Here is a 17,615-nt window from a genome sequence, read left to right on the forward strand (position 1 = left end):
ATTTAATTTTTATTGCAGTCTTCACTCATGCCGTCTTCATTCCAGCAATTGGATTTATTAAGATTTGTTTCCTCTGCAGCTGGTCCTCAGCCTTCTCCTCCAACAGTGTTTGTTCAGAAGTTCCAGGCGCAGAGCAGCCTGGGCTGCCCGCATTTCATAGGAAGGCAGGGTGTATCTGGAGTCCCTAGGGAGCCTGCAAGCTCCCCCTACCCTTGAGCAAGCTCATAGGGCAAGTGTCTTTTGCTAGCTTTGGACTGTGGTAGGTGAAAAGGATCCAGCGCCGTAGCGCCACCCAGAGATTTTTGGCACCTTTGCCTGCTAGCCACTTCTGCAGCTTCAGGCATGGGGTGCCATTTGTCTACTACAAAGCTCAGTTCCACCCCCCATTAGCCCAATGCCCAGCCGTTTCCCATCCTCCTTGCACCTGAGGCAGAATCAGATTGGAATCCATTTAGTTAAAATTAATTTTGGAGCAATTCTCTCTTGGTTAACGAGTTCCATGCTCTCCGCTCTCAGTCGGGAGACAAATGGGATTTTAATCGGCTGGTCTGATCTACGACTTGCACTAGCCACAGCCTCAGAATGTGGGCGACAGCTTTGCAGGAGCCTAGTTGAGACAACCCAGAATATTGCTCCTCCGGATAATTTGTAAGAATAGACAAAATGATCATCGTAAAGTCTGGGGGGGGTCCTAATGTCAGAGCATAAGGACAGCTTTTTGCTGGATCAGGCCAAAAGAGGGCCACCCAGAGCATCCTGTCCTCACAGTAGTCAACCAGATGCCAGCGAGAAACCCACAAGCAGGACCTGAACTCAAGAGCCACCCCATGACTTCCAGCATGATGCCTTGTAGCCACTGATAGACTGTTCCTCTGTGAACTGGCTCTTCAGACATTGCTGGACTCCCAACTCCCACCATCCTTGACCATTGGCATTGCTGGCTTCTTGGGGTTGGTGCTGAACAACAGCTGGAGAAGGTCCCATCACCCATTTCAAAGAATCCTAGAAAGGGAAACCTCAAAGGACCACACAGCCCAACTTCAGACCTTGGATGCCTGTTGGCGGTGCAAGTTCCCTGGGGTCCATGATTGTATCTTCTCTACATCAGAGGTTGGGCCATGAGTCACAGGGCCAGGCAGGTCAGATGCAGAGGAGGAATGGGGTGGCAGTGTGGAACCTAAGCCCAGTAGTTTAGACAGTGTTGAGCTGGATGCTGAGGAGAGTCTAAGCAGGCTATCGGGAGAAATCCTTGCCTCGGTAGCATCAGATGTCACAAGCATCATGGGAGAGCCACTTGTCTTGGCCCACCTGACACTCCCAACCTGAAGGGAGGTGTTGTAGCCTCGGTCAGACAGTGTACAGACAGCATCAAGGCCCCCTCCATCTCCAAGGATGCATCACCCTTTGTGCCAGCATGAGCAGAGGGTTGCTTGCCCAGTCCTGTGGCTTGGAGTGGGACACAGGGGAATGGCTGTGCCCCCTCTGCTCTTCGAAAGGGTCGCTCGGGAGGGGGGGCATGCCAAGTGTTGGGACAAAGCTGACACCTAGCCGTTAACTCTAGAGCTCTGTTGCGACCACGTGACTCACACACCTTGTCACCTGATCTATGTTTGGACATTGTAATGAACTCTAGAATGAAGCTTTTGGCAATAATTGAGTCCAAGTGCCACACCCACAAGTGGGAGCCAGGGCAGGTAGCATCTGAATGGATGCAATTCCCATCTGCCCCAGACAGCATGGCCAGTAGTCAAGGGAGTTGGGAGTTACAGACCAACATTATCTAGAAGGCCAGAGGTGAGCTACCCATGCTCTATAGGAATTTTGAGCTCTATAGGGAAGGTTAAAGGTAAAGGACCCCTGACAGTCCAGTCACAGACGACTCTGGGGTTGAGGCCCTCATCTCGCTTTACAGGCCAAGGGAGTCAGCGTTTTTCCGCAGACAGTTTTTCCGGGTCATGTTGCCAGCATGACTAAGCCACTTCTGGCGCAATGGAACACCGAAACCAGAGCAGCGCACGGAAACGCCATTTACCTTCCTCCCGGAGGGGTACCTATTTATCTACTTGCACTTTTTGGCGTGCTTTCAAACTGCTAGGTTGGGAGGAGCTGGGACCGGGCAACGGGAGCTCACCCCGTCGCTGGGATTCGAACCGCCAACCTTTTGATCGGCAAGCCCAAGAGGCTCAGTGGTTTAGACCACAGCGCCACCTGCATCCCTACTATAGGGAAGGTTAGAGCTGGCTACGCACCAACCAAAGGGTTACTGCTGTGTTGACCAAGGAAGATCAAGGCACTCAGCTCCCAGTGTTTATTCTAGCCCTGGACAGCCCAGAGGCATGCTGCCAGCCAGTTACAAGGGCTGGTGTTGCACACCCTGATTCTCCTTTGTAGCTCTGAGGTCCCACATAACGTACAAGACTATTGGTCTGACCAGTTTCAGAGCCTGCAGGTGAAAACCTGCAATGCCCCCCCCCTTCTGCCTGCTATGTGATAAGCTGAATTCACTTCCTTTCCCCTTTCAATAGTGGAATTAGCGTGCTACACTTTCCTTTGGCTAACATTATCTGCTCCCTCCCTTCTTAGTCTTATTTTCAGCAGGGGGTGTCAATGTTTTTCCCCTAGACATGTTTTGGAAATATTATTAAGCGCTGGCATTTTGTGTTCATAAAAATAACTCCGTGACAGAAGCTGGCGGCCTTGAAAATCCTTCTTAATTCAAGCCAACCTTGTGAGTGATTATCTTGGGTGGCAAGAGGAGGCATTTCCTCTGAGTGTGCTCCCTGATAAAGCATGTCCTTTTTAATGACTCACCTGAATTGACATTTCCCCCCTCCCACTAATCCCGTTATGGGCCCAGCTAATGATGTAAATCCAGGAAGTGCTCTTATTGTTGTTTTTTAAAAAAGATATACTTCTTCGTCTTCTTTTTTCATTGCGAAAAGGATCTTTGGTGCTGAAGAATTATACATCTGAACTGGTGGAGGCAAATATGTGGGGATGAAATAGCTCAGATTCCAGCATCAAGGAGGATATAGGGGTCCGTGTGCATGGGCACAAGGGTTGTAAATGAAGGCAAGGAGAGGATGAACAATTGAGTTTAAGGCTTTTGGTTCTTATCCTGTTCTGATGGGGTATGGTTTGCGGGGTGCTGGGCAAGACCAAGGCAACCGTGGGAAGAAGCATAAAGCCACCCACTGGCAGTAGAAACCAGAAGTATGAGCAAGTGGCATAACACTTGGGATGTGCAGGCTTGAGAAATAGCCAGGCCACAGTGAAAACCATCCAGGACCAAGGACAGCTCAAAGGCCGCACAAAGTTGCTCCAACAAGCAGCAGAGCCCAACAGAACCTTTATCTTCTGCTGTGCAGACTCTGACGATGGTGTGGTGCTCCAAGGTCTGGCTTGGAGCCACAGATTCCTTCTTAATCACTGTCATCTCCAGTGTCGGCTCCACATAGGAGGGCACTCGGCAGTCTGTACACTTCCAGGAGCTTTTGGGGTCCTGGACCAACCTCAAGCTCTCCACGTCATGGAGATCTGTACACACTTCTCCCACAGATGTTCCTTGGCCAAACATGTGGAGTCAGGAGACGATGCTGGCCCTTGCACCTCTTGATATAGGTCTTCATGGCACTGGCTGTATTTCCACATGGTGCTAAACCATGCAAGGGCGACCCTTGGGTCCACAGCTGGCACAGCTGCTCAGAGGAGCTCAAGAAGCTTGTTTCCATTTCTGAGGAACCACAGTTTAGCATTACACTCTAAACGGTGGTGAGCCTTTGTTGAAACAAACCAGGTTTGTAACCCTCAGGCTGAAGTTGGTTAGTCTCGACAAACCACTGTGAAGTTTAGCTGCGGCTTGTTTGTGTTCAGATGCCATGAGGTCAAAAATGGAAGCGGAAGCTCCTAAACTCTGCCTTGTGGCAGAGGTAGGGAAGGGAAAGCATGCAAGCCAAGCATCATTGTGCAGGTGTTCTGTGCAAGCACAACCACTGTTGAGGTTAGGGCTAGGGTTCGTGAGTATCCCAAATATCATCTCTGATAATGCTTTGTATGTTCTGTATGTTGCAGACATCTCTGCGCTTGCCCATTCTCACTTGATCCTGTTATGCAGAAAGGTGCCAGCATTTCAAACCTTTTTTTCTTTTCTTTTCTTTTTTGACATTTCCGCATGTTGGATTCTGAGCCTGCTGCTATCAGGGAAAAATAAATGGGAAGGAGAACATCACCCAGAAACAGGGTTAGTGACTGCAGGGTGATTTCCAGGAGAGCCCTACGGCAGCGGGAAGGTGTAGCGTAGAGACAAGGCAGTGCATAAAGGCATGACAGCTGGTAGCTGACCATAAAGTCAGGGCTTGATGGATATCCGTGATTTTCTCTGCCAGTGTGAAAGGCCACAGGTACAGCGTCACAGATATGTGTCCCAAACAGGCAGCGGGGTTGAGAATGTTATCATCAGATGCATGAAATATCTGAAATGCTGCCTCCTTCCCTACAGACCCTCTCAGGGCCCTCTGGGTAGTTTTGCCACCCTCAGAAGTGTGGGAATTACAGCCTGGGCGAGGGACTTCTCTGTGAAGGCACCTGGAACCCCCTCCCCACAGAGGGACACCTTACTTCTTCACTATGCAGCTTCCAGCGTATGCTGGAGCTGCACCTCTCTTTTATTTGCCAAATCATTTTTATTTACTTTACATACATAAACATTTTACATTAAATCCTATTTTCTTTATCTTTCTTCCATTGCGGGTTTTCCAAGCCTTGACTTCCTTCAACACCCTTCTAATGACTTTCAAACATTATTCCTAAATACTATATTTACAAATTCTAACATTGTCCAAATTCTTATATTGTCATTTCATATTATACTGTCCTTTCGCAATGTCTTTTACTACTTATATCTACAAAGATTCTTTCAGTCCTACTAACATTTTCGTTTCTGTACCACTGTCTTTCAAATATTCTGTAAATTTTATCCAGTCTTTGATGAACTTCTGGTCCCGCTGTTCTCGGATTCTTCCTGTCATTTTGTCCATTTCTGCGTACTCCATCAATTTTATAATCCACTCCTCTTTCGTCGGTAATTCTTCTTGTTTCCATTTTTGGGCTAATGATATTCTAGCTGCTGTTACTGCATATTGGAAAAGCTTTACATCTGCCTTCTTAATCTCCTGTCTTAATATTCCTAATAGAAATGCTTCTGATTTTTTAACAAATGTATATTTCAACCTTTATATATTCTCATTGTATATCATCACCCAGAAACCTTTCACTTTTTTACACTCCCACCACATATGTTAAAATGTTCCTTCTTTTTCTTTGCATTTCCAACACTTATTATCAACTTTATACATTTTAGCTAATTTTACTGGTGTAATGTACCGTCTATACATCATTTTAAGCATATTCTCTCTTTATGCATTACACATTGTAAATTTCATTCCTTCCTTCCAAAGCTTTTCCCAATCTGACGACATTATATTATACCCAAAATCTTTTGCCGGAGGTGCACCTCTTTATCCTGGCTTTTGGCACCTGTGATGTGTGTTTTTAAGGCCCACCCCATTGCTGTGGTTGTGATCTGTTCTAACTGTTTGCAATTTCCATTGTTGTAATCTGCCCGGGGAGCTGCCGGTATTGATGGTATTGATGGTGTTGTTGTTGTTGTTGTTGTTGATGATGATGATGCAGAAAGCAACAATTCTTTAGGTAAGCTTTACTCACAGTTGACCTGCTGAAATGGAGGAAGTCAAGTCCATTAATTTCTATAGGTCTACTGTAAGTAAAACTTAGCTGAATGCCACCCAATAATATATATTCTGTTGTAGTTGGCATCCATTGGTCTCGAGATAGAATGGAGTGTACCTCCGGAGGGGGGGGGACTTCCCTGAGCTGTAAGCCTGGGTAGTGTGTATGGAGGTCCTAGGCTACCCAGATGACAAAACCCCCCTCTAGGCCTCACTAATGCGGTCCAAAGGAAAACAGAGCAATACGTTTGGCACCAACTTGGCTGCAAGAGTTGCCAGAAGGAGAAGTGCAATGAAATGTTTGTGATACATAAGAACGATTCACCTCTGTGTGCTTAGACAGTGCTTGAAGAGGTCCCTTTCTGGAATGGGGTACATCGTCCTTTGTTAACCTGGTACTTGCCAGATAGTTTGGACTACAACTCCCATCAGCCCCAGCCGGCATGGCTTGGATGGATGGGAGCTGTAGTCCATAAAACATGGAGAGCACCGTGTTGGCAACATATGCGGTACACGGTGAACAGTTAAGCCAGCTACAAAGGATAACACCTTGCAAAAAGCACATCTGCCTTCTTTTGTAGACAAGGGTCCCAAAGATCCAGTGCTAGCCTGCAGACTGCAGAAATGTTCAGAGGAATCCAAAGAACTCAGGCCTCATAAAAACAGACACAAATAATCTCTCCCTCCAGAGCTGATGGAAGAGACCTCTGGCTATCGCCAGCTCCTGGGATGATTCCTGAATGGCATTTTGTGCCGTTGGGAAAACTCCTTAAGAAATCCAGAAATAACTCGGGTGGGGGAGTTAATATCTTCAGAAGGAGAAGTGGCATCTCATAACTTATTTAGTTTTGGTATTTATTTCAGCAGCAGAGAGGCAGAAAGCAAAAGTTTCTGCTTTATCCGAGACCTGCTTTATCTTAATCCTCTGCTTTATGGCATCCGGGTGCTGCTAATATTTACACAGAGCAGCTCGTTTTAAAATATTTACAGTGCATATAGCTCTTAATAGCGTTAATATTTTAAAATGCTTTGGCACTGAAGGGTGCTAAACTTGCTTGCTGAGGCAGTATTTAAAAAAAGGCTCCAGTGGTAATAACTTGAAATCCAGATCAGTTTGGCACCTTTTCCCTTCTCTTCTTCCCATGCAATTTTGGAGCAAATGCGGCTCCTTCTGAAATGGAAGCTTACATAATGCTGCCCCATAGATCTGTGAGCCTTTCTGGCTGTGCTTTCTTCCTCCTCGCTGGCGCAACCGGTGTACACCAGGAAGGCATGTTTGGAAAGCTGAGAGTGAGCTGGAGACCTTTCACCTGAGTGAGGACTCTGCCCTATATGCCCCCTCCCCAGAAATGCAGGCACTGCTTTGCAGGAAAAGTCTATGTCTCAGTTCGGAGGCAGAAAGTCACCAGGCTTCATTTGCCAAGAGGCAGCCATGGAAGTGGGGGCGGTTAGAGCTGCTGTGCTTGGTGCAGATTTATGGTTTCCCTCTTATAACTCTGGAATTTTCTCTCTCTTCTTTCTCCCTGTCTTTAGTGCCTGTATGGTTGCTACGTCCATTCTTCAATCATCCCCACTTTCCACAGAAGGTGCTACTGGCTTCTTCAGGTAAGACATGGCCTTTGTATCTTATGGTTAGACGCAGATCTCCAAGGATTCTGGAGGGATCCCAGCTGCCTCTCGTTTGGGGAAGCGTTTCCATCGCACAAATGTTGTCACAGAAGTTTTCTTTGCTATGTGGTTGGGAATGAAATGGCTGCTTCTTTTTCGAAGAATTCCTGTTGGTGGATTCCATTGTCGTTGTTTGTGAGAAGGGATTTGCTGAGGAGACCTGCGTTTTCTGTTTCTTGTGGTGTGTTGAAGGGACAACTGCAGAGGCATTGCAAGGCCAGTCTGAGGAACCAAGACTGGTGGCTTTGAAATGGAACAATTTGCACCAATTGCACCAGCAGAGTGAAAGACAGCTGGCTGGCCTTGAACAGAGGTGGGAATCGGTGAACAACAGCGATTGGATTAGGAAGGAAGTTGGGAGGAGCGGGGAGTGCAATTTTATTTATAGTATCTTTACCTGAGGCATCAAAGTCAACAATCTTCTTTGGTGTCAAGTTGTGGGTGAGGCAGAAAGGATGCAAGGCCGAGAAGGCGGAGAAAGTGAATGGCGGCCAGTTCAAGACCTCAGACCTCACCAGAAAAGCCTTATTACTTGTGAGCACCCAAGGGGTGCTCCCTGGCTCACTCTGGCCTACGACAAGACCCCCTTGTAAGTCTGTCTGGTCCCCTCTTTTTGCCTGAGCCAAAAAGTTGTAGACCCCCTTGACACCCATCTGATTCTGGTAGGCTTCTGTGCTATGAAGTTCAGTTGTAGGCTTGGTGAATACTAGCTGAGCCTTGGGAGCCTTCTCCGTCGAGCCCTGCTGGTGAAGGGGTTTTATGGCTGTTGCCTCTTTTTCCAGTTATGTCTGCGTTACTTACTGGCAAAGCTTCAGGCCTTACCGTTGCGTGGAGATGATTTGTGACTGAGTCCAGGGTGGGGAAGCTCTTCCCTCACTCGCCCCTTCCACTGTGAATCCCTGGGCTGCAAGTGGTGCAGAAATTGTGAGCTCGAGAGTTCAGCATCTCTCTTAAAAAATAAATCTGGCCGGTGTGTCAGTTTGAAATGGGACCTGCAATCCTGAGTAAAAGGGAAGATTTATTGTGCTGCCACTATAGGAATGTTTGTGGGTCTCCCGTTGCTTCCATGTGAGAGGCCCTGCAAGTTTGTGAGGAGACCTGAGGATGCTTTTAGAGAAAGGTGAGGCAGGGGGTGCCAATAGCCTGCTCCATTTTGTAAAGCATAGCAAAATAAACTTGTATCTTAGCCTCTATCCATTGGTTGGTCGATCTCCCGTCAGTTGTTTTGAGGATTGCTTGCTGTCTACTAACCACAAATCAGCTACTTGAACATTATTTCCACATGGGACGCAGGTTAAGGTTTGCGGCTCAGTGTTTAGTTTGATTTATTTATTTTTATTTTTTAAAGGACGTAATCCTGAGAAAATGGGCTTCATGGTCCCACCCCTCTGTCCCTTGACCATCAGTGGGATCTACTGGCTTCTAACGGTTGTGTGAAATTCTGTGTCAATCAGAGGAAAATGGCGGGTGACAGGGAGAAGTTCCAACATAGGGCTGCAAAATGGGTTGGGGGGAGGGCAGCTTTCTTTGCCCCTCCCTCCTTATTTACTCTCCTTTCATCTTCCAGAGTAGTCCAAAGGGCCATCAGGCCAGACAGAATATTCATTTCCAGCTCTGCTATAATCAATGGAGAAATAAATGTGTCAGTGCTTAAGAGTGATAGCATTTCCTTTTTTGGCTGACATAAGAACAAGAGAGTTTTTCCAAAGCTCTGGAATCCAGAGTCCATTTTACCCTCACTGCCTCCCTGAGTGAACTTCAGCTGAGTTGAGTCTTGGCCTTCTCCTCTGAGGAACCTTGGGGGACCAGAGACCAGACTTCGTACCTCAGCAATCAGGCCCTTGTTCTGCCTAGGCACTGTCTAGGTCAGCAGGCAGGTGCCCAGCAAAGACCTTCCCCAGCCCAGCTCCTGGAAAAGCTTATTTAAGAAAGAAAACTGAGAAGGGAGGCCATTAAACCTGGAGCATTTTGCTCTGATCAGCTATTTCTTTCTGACCTGGGAGTTGGGGGGGGGGGCAAGCAGGAACCCTTGTGCATTTTGAGGCTTGAGATGTTGGCAAAAGGAACTCTGGGGTTGTGAAAGAGCCAGGAATTTGTAGCCAAGCAGAAGTCACCATTTAAGGGAGTGTGAGGTGGTTGAAGGGTGGCAAGGAGGGGCCGGCAGCTCAACTCACTGTTGGGCTCGAAACCAGCTCAGTTATTTACAATTCCAGTTACACACCCTTGGAGATTCTGTTGCATGCCAGTTTGTGTCACTGGCAGCATGGCAGGGTTTTAAATCCTGCTTTTTGCCTGGTTCTCCTCTGGTCACTGCTGTGGGGCTGGGGATCTGCCTCCTGATGGAGTGAGTGGGGGTGAGGAGGAGAGAGCTCAACCACTAGTCCCAGGTACAGAAGCTACAGCCTGCACTCCTCCCAGCATGAAGGGACTCTTGGCCCTTGGGTGCTCCCTGCCTGCATCAGGGAGAGGGACTGCTGAGCTGGTCAGTATCAGACTCTACCAACTAACTTGGTATAGCCAGGATGGCGTAGGAAAACTGTCCGGGACTGTGCCACTTTGAAGACGGAAGGCTCCCAAGACTGAATGTTCCGCTGCAAACATATATTCTCTCAGCACAGAAAGCTAGGATATCATAGAATCATAGAGTTGTATGGGACCCTGAGCATTCTCTCATCCAACCCCTTGCAATGCAGGAATATGCAGCTGCCCCATATGAGGGATTGAACCTGCAACCTTGGCGTTATCAGTACCAGCTATCAAAATCTTGGAGAATGTTAGAGTAAGCTGCTTCTCTCTGACACCTGGTTTTCCACGGGCAGGGTTTTTTAATTTAGTTTGTTTTATTGACATCAGAGTCCAGCTGGCCTTAAGGAAGCCGCTGCTTAGCCAGCTTCAGCCCTCCTCTCACAATTGCAAAATGAGGATCATTTCCTGGCAGTGTTGTTGTTAAGATTGATAAAGGCATGCATGCAACATCCTTCAGAGTGCTTGACAAGCGTGATGAGTTCTTTGGAGATAAAGGCGGGGTGTAAAGAAAATAAGTAAAGTAAAATAAATACAGTGGTACCTCGGTTTACGAACTTAATCTGTTCTGGAAGTCCGTTCTTAAACCGAAACCGTTCTTAAACCAAGGCATGCTTTTCCTAATGAGGCCTCCCACCGCCAGTGCCCTTCCACCGTTCGGATTCTGTTATTAGACCGAGGTAAAGTTCGCAAACCGGGAAACTACTTCCAGTTTTGCAGAGTTCGTAAACCGAATAGTTATTAAACAGGGCTGTTCTTAAACCGAGGTACCACTGTACATTATGGCTGTAGTGTCATTGCTTTGGCCTCAGTTGAAAATGGCCGTTTGAAGGGGCCTCTAGCTCTTTCCTTACTCCTGCCTCATGACTCCATTCCATGGATCTTTTCCTTGGTGGGAATAATCAGCTCCTCAGTGAATCTCTCCTCTGCCTGGAGAATTGATGGTGATTTGGGCGAGCCAACCAAAAGCCCCTTTTTTCTGGTGTGAGCTCGCCCATGAGCAGCTCTTGTCTCGTGAAACTAAATTGCCTTAATCAGCCCCAAGGACAGGTTGTGCCTTTGTTGTGCTGAAGTGCAAGCGCATGATTCATGTGAGCATCTTCCTGGCGGAAATGGGCATCCTTCGATCACCTCCCCAAGGTCAGTCAGCTTTGCAAAGAGAAAGCGGGACGGGGAGGCAGTGGGCAGAGATGGCTAATCCCCTTTCAGATACCTCCATGAGGCATCCATTCCACGTCAGGGGTGAAAGCTGGGATAAGGAAGATGGAAAGCCTTCACAGTGCCAAATGAAGCATCCATGATCAGAGTCCTTGCTGATACCTCTATATCAGAGCATAACAAGGGAGGGATTTGGGGCTCAGGGCTGTGTAAGCGATTCTTGGGCAGCTCCTGGACATACGTCATTCCAAACAGGCTGTTCTGTGCCACTTTGAGTTTTTGAAGCTGGGAATTTGGAATCCCCGCGGATGTCAGCCTTCACTCTTAAAGGCACCTGGCTGGCTCCCCACCTGAAAATCCTCTTGCAGTTTGGTGGGGAGGAGGACAGCCGGTATAGAGAGCAAGAGGCCGAAAGGCCCTGCAGGCTGAGTATTTAACTTTCCCCTGGGCGTGGCGCCAAGTGTTGCTGCTGGTCACTTGGCACTCTGTCCAGGGGAACACTGCCTACATTCAGCCTGTCCACAAATCCACCCACCCGAAGAGGGCAAACAGACTTCAGTGCTGAAAAAACACCTCTATGAGCCTGCATGTGGAGTTTGCACGCAGCTTTTGGTGTCCTGACCTGAGCTTCTTTCAAGTTTGCAAATTTGTGTTTAGGTTCCCTAAGGATTTTTTTTTTTTACCCATTTTGGTGTGTCTCTCCCCACCCCCCACCCCCGACGCAAGAGCGATGCCAGCCAGACTATTTATACACGCAGTGGCAGTTCGACTCTCTGTCCAGAACTGGGTTCCTAGTTCATGGCAACAGCTTGTTAAAATTAGAAAATAGCTTTAAAAATTCATGTGCCTCTTTTGCGTTGCTGTTCCTTTTGCTCTCTAAAGCCAGAGCTATTCTCAAGCCTGTTTTTACCTTTGACGACCTGTAAGCAACTCAACATTCATTTCTCCATTGATGTGTGTGTGTGTGTGTGTGTGTGTGTGTGTGTGCTGTGCTGTGCCTGCTCTCAACACTACCTCCCGCTTCTGCTCCACAAAGGCTCTCTTCTGTGAAATACTTACTTTTAATGCTGGTAGACAGATAGTTTATGTCAGTTCACCCTTGGAGAGAGGGTCAGGCCAGGCATCTGTCTTGCTCCAAAGGCACTGAGGATGTCTATGATAGAGTGGTGGTGTTGTTACTGTTACCATTGCTGTTGTTGTTGTTCATTTCCTTTCTAGGTTGTTTTATATTTTTTTAAGCATAGAATCATAGAGTTGTAAGAGACCACAACGGCCACAAGCAAAACATCTCAAAGTGCTAGTTACATGTAGGTAGCCGTGTTGGTGTGACGCAGTCAAAACAAAATAAAAAAATAAAAAAAATCTTCAGAAGAAGTGTGTATGCACACGAAAGCTCATACCTATGACAAACTTAGTTGGTCTCTAAGGTGCTACTGGAAGGATTTTTATTATTATCTCAAAGTGGTTTACAGTATATCAAAACATCAGATTGGCTCACTCCATCAGTGTGAGGTAGGGCTGGGCCGTGGCTTCTATGTAGACCTCCCTCATCTGCAATTCCTGAAGCTATGCGTGGACCAGAACACCTGCTTCTCTTTTGGATGCTGCTCTCCTCCATTGTTTGCAAAGCAATCCTCTCCATGTTAAAAATGCATACAAAAAGAAGGATCTATAAAAGGGGAGGGGGCAAAGGTTGAGATTCAACATTGAGCTGCTACAGATGTTCCTTCTCTATGAGCTTTTCAGCTTGCCAAATGGAACAATCTCTCCTCCACTCCCAACCAGCACTGTTTTGGAGGTTCCCTTGATACCCCTCCCGTCCAAGACATTTCAGCGGGATGGGGAGGGCATGCCTTATTTTGCAAGCCAAAGTCCACATGCAGGGCTCTTACTGACAGGGCCCATCAGGTGAATGCCACCCATAATTTTCCAAAACCATTGTACAAAAACACGTCACTAAAGCGAGAAGGTGTCACATTTGAAATCAGAAGCTAAGGGAGATTGTAGTTTTCTCCTGAGCAAAACAACAAAAGAAGCCATTTCTTGTTTCTCGAGCCATCCTAAGCGCCCTACTGTTGGAATCAAAAGATTGCACTCGACAATGCCATCAGAACAGGACCCTCTTTGACAAAAGATGAGCACCAATTAAACTGCTATTTAAGAATCCCCAGCTTAATCTGTATTAATGAGGCAATCAATTAATCTTTCCGGATTAATGTTTTAAGCCCTACGATTTGCCTTTTCAAAGGACAAATGGTGATAAACAAAATGCCTGAATTGGTCTACTCTCCCAGCCTCCGCGGAAGAGAGAGAGAGAGAGAGAGAGAAAGAGCCAGGCATCTGATAAGCAAACGTTGATCATCTGGTTCAGGACTTAGAAGTTCTCCTGCTCATTGGATGTGGATTCCTCCCTGCATGTTCTGCTCCAACCTTGCAAGTTATCTCATCGGGGCAGTGCTTCTTGATAACAGCTTCCATGTTCTGGGTAGAATATAGGCATTAAATAGTTTCCTCCATCAACAGACTCTTGAAAAAACAAAATTGTGCTATCTCACCTCCAGATCTGTGGTTCACATTAAGGACAACAGTTGCTGCCACAAAGTGTGGCAATGGCCCCGAAGATAGATGGCTTTAAAAGGGGAGGCACAAGTTAATTCTTTTGAGGTGGAAATCCAAAAACCAAGAGCCAGCAGGTATTTGTGGGCAGCTGTACTGCTGCAAAGTGATTTCACAGAATCATAGCATTATAGTGTTGGAAGGGGCTCTGAGGGTCATCTAGTCCAACCCCCTGCAGTGCAAGAATGCACAGCTGTCCCATACAGGAATTGAACCTGCAACCTTGGCATTATCAGCACCATTCTCTAACCAATTGACCTTTCTACAGATATGAGTTGTTTTAATCCAGGGGTCAGCAAGGTTTATCTTGCCTGAGCCGGATCGGTCCCATGGAGTTCCCTCCATGGGATGGATTGCGCACATGCGTGAGCACATGCACCTGTGATTTTCAGCATCTGCGCGTGCGCACATGTGGTTTTTGCTGCATGCACATGTGCATACACAAATTTTGGCGCCACAGAAGCGAGTCCCCATGCCGCGCTGTGCCGGTTTAGAGCAGCATGCGAGCAGGCAACTCAGTTCGGGGGCGGCTCGTGGGCCGGTCAAATTACCTCCGCATGCCACGTCTGGCCCATGGGCCTTAGCTTGCTGACCCCTGTTTTAATCTCTCTCTCTCTCTTTGGTCTCTTTACTGTTCTGTTTTTAATTTTTAAATAACTTGATGATTTTATGCTTTTGATTGTTGTGCACAACCTCAGGCTTCTTGGGAAGAGAAAGGATGGATGGATGCATGGAGAGTTGGGAGGCAGACCCAGCCAGCATCCCTTAGTGAAAATCTGTGTAGTCTCTTAGCATTCTTGGATGCTTGGGAAATGATCCTTCCTTCCTTCCTTCCCTCCTTTCTTCCTTCCCTCTCTCAGTCCTCCTTTCTTCCCTCCCTCCTTCCCTCTCTCAGTCCCCATTTCTTTCTTCCCTCCTTCCCTTTCTCAGTCCCCCTTTCTTCCTTCCCTCCTTCCCTCTCTCAGTCCTCCTTCCTTCCTTCCCTCTCTCAGTCCCCCTTTCTTGCCCGTGTTTAAAGGGTTTGCTCTGTGGAGCTCAGACCTCTTTATCTTTTCTCTGGGAAGTGCCATGTCTCTTGGCGATGAACAGAGTAGTAATTAATAAAAGGCAGTTGAGCCCAGAGAGAGAGAATCCACAGGTGACTTTTATCCTGGGCTAGGGTGCCCTGTGTTGCATCTCAGTATTTTCACTTTCTTTCTTTGAGATGAGGAAGGGGTCAGGGTCTAGCTAGGAGGGTAAAACACTTGGCTGTTGGGTTGCAACTCTTCCAGCAGAGAAGATTGCTTCTTGGCCTTTACCTCTGAGATTTGAACCACTCCTAATTTATACCTTGGTAGGTAGGTAGGCTGGAAGGAAGCATCTTGTAATGAGGCTGCCTCTTGTACTTCCACATATTCTGTAGTGCCAAGAGATCCACTGCAGGCTGCAGAATAAATTTTAGTAATAGCCCTGCTTTCTAGAAGGACTCGCACTCCTCACCAGCAAAGGGAATGTCTTTCCTTCGGATGCAATCTCTGCCAGTTCCTTTTCAAACCCTTGGAAAGGCTTCTGCGCTAAGAGACTTGTTTGACAAAGTGAAGGGCTTCTCTCTGTGTGTAGAGAAACACGTGTGTGTGTGTGTGTGTGTGAGAGAGAGAGAGAGAGAGAGAGAGAGAGAGAGAGAGAGAGAGAGAGAGAGAGAGATTTTAGACAGCACCAGACTTCTAGCAATGGAAAACAGGCCTGTATTTACAGCGATTAATACTGCCAGGAATGCGAGTTGGCTTTGCTGTCAGTTTTGGCCCAGCTGAATGGCAGAATGGAGTGTTTCCCTTCTGCTGTTGAGAATTAGTAGCTTGGGAGGCTCAAACACATCTGGCTGTTGTGAGATCGCAGGGCTGGCTGCCATTTGCCAAGCATCATCCTGCTGTCGTGTTCACCGTTGTGATGCTGATATTTTTTTTTTTACCGACTGCACAGCAGATTTGTGGGATCTTGGCAGGCTCCGGTCCCCAGTCTTAAACTCAAACCATACATTACCCGTATATTCCGGTGTATAAGACGACTGGGCGTATAAGACGACCCCAACTTTTCCAGTTAAAATATAGAGTTTGGGATATACTTGCCGTATAAGAAATACGACCCGGTGTATAAGACGACCCCTGACTTTTGAGAAGATTTCCCTGGGTTAAAAAGTAGTCTTATACGCAGGAATATACAGTACTTCTATAGCATAGCATAGGGGTTGGAGCCAATGTTGGTCCTACTCAGAGTAGGCCCGTGGAAATGAATGAACCTGGCTAATATCTGTTGATTTCAATGGGTCAACTCTGAGTAGGATTTAGTTAGATAACAACCTATAAGTGCTGGTTCAAAAAGAAAGGGGCAGATTTATTTAGAATTCATCAGTGTTAGGCTCTAAAAAAACAAACCAGTGTTAGGCTCTGTTCATTTAGGACTCAATCAAGACCTTGGTTTCCATTCCCATGAGAGCTTTTAAATTAACATGGTAAAGCAGAGGAGATTGTGCTGTATATAAGAAAATAGCCAACCCTCCAAGTGTGCCTGTTTTCCAGGGACAATCCTGGATTTACAGATGCCACCCTGATTTCTTATTTGATCCTGGAATGTTTCCTTAGGGCGTCCCTGTTTTCATCAGAAATATGTTGGAGGGTATGCAGTTAGGTGACCCCCAAGCCAAGCAGATAAGTAGCTATACAACCTTTAGAAGATACGGTATCTGAAGGCAGCCAGTCAAATGGGTGGGATAATAATAATAATAATAATAATAATAATAATAATAATAATAATAATAACAACAACAATAATAATATAATAAGATGATGATGATGATGATGATGATGATGATGATGATGATGGAATTGGACATCCCTATTTTCATTGGAGAAATGTTGGAGGGTATGATATAAGTCTGGCCTGCTGGGTCAGGCCAAAGGGGGCCCATCTAGTTCAGCATCCTGTTCTCACAATGGCTGCCCAGATGCCTATGGGAAGCCTGTGGGCAGGATCCATGCACAACAGCTCTCTCCCCTCCAGCAGCCTCCACACACTGGAGCATCACTGCCTCAGACTACAGAGGCAGAGCTTAGCCATCCTGGCTAGTAGCCTTTGGTAGCCTTACACTCCATGATTTTTTTTGTCCAATCCTTTTTTTTAAAGTCGTCCTGGTTGGTGGCCAGTTTCTGCTGTCGTGAAGGGGTACCGTGTTCATCTTGGGTGTGTTTGAGCTTCACGCTGAAATGTCACGGGCCTCCTGTCCCTCTTTCACTTCATAGCCATTTTTCTGCGTGCGTCTTGAGTTGCATCCGGTGTCAGACCTCCTCAAAGAAGACCTGTTGCAAGGTTTACTCTGAGCAGAACGACTGCTGGGTACAACTCTGTGCGCGCTTGCTGACGGAGGGTAGCATTTCACACCTCCGACAAAGCTGGCTCCGGTCCACGAAACGTTTCTGCCACAATAAATCTGTTAGTCTTTAACAAGTCGCTGCTGCTTTTGTGGCAAAAGACCAGCACGTCTGGTCCTCTGGAAGTTGCTCAAGGAGTTGCTGCAAAATTTCCCTGTATGTTTCGAGAGCAATCTTCTTCCGCTTCATTTTGGACGCCTTCCAAACTGGTGGCAAAGTTCTGCTGTTGTTTTTTTCGGGGTTTTGCAGCGCCAACCCCGTGTTTTGCAACACACATACAAACAAACAAACAAACAAACTGAGTGATAGATACATCAAACTGGGGTTCATAGTTAGCACCCAAAAAACTCTCGTCCCATTCATTCCCTGACGGTGCAGGCAACATGCTGGCAGGCAAGTAGCTGAAGCGGGGAGCAGGCAGTTCTCGGAGCAATGGAGCAGTTCGTGGTGCTGCAGGCGTTTCACGGAGCAATGGATTCAAACTACAAGAAAGAAGATT

General features: G+C 47.0%; 1 protein-coding gene across 2 annotated transcripts in view; it reads left to right on the plus strand.

The window, feature by feature from the left end:
- Nucleotides 1-17,615, plus strand: part of CAMTA1 (calmodulin binding transcription activator 1) — a 691,460-nt gene that overhangs the window by 486,026 nt on the left and 187,819 nt on the right. For both annotated transcript variants that reach the window (XM_035117087.2, XM_060276129.1), the window contains exon 5: nt 7,281-7,352. In XM_035117087.2, the coding sequence (XP_034972978.2) occupies nt 7,281-7,352 (72 nt within the window). The remainder of the gene's footprint in view (nt 1-7,280; nt 7,353-17,615) is intronic.

The sequence above is a fragment of the Zootoca vivipara genome, chromosome 6, assembly GCF_963506605.1.
Source record: "Zootoca vivipara chromosome 6, rZooViv1.1, whole genome shotgun sequence".
In the NCBI taxonomy this organism is placed as follows: Eukaryota; Metazoa; Chordata; class Lepidosauria; order Squamata; family Lacertidae; genus Zootoca; species Zootoca vivipara.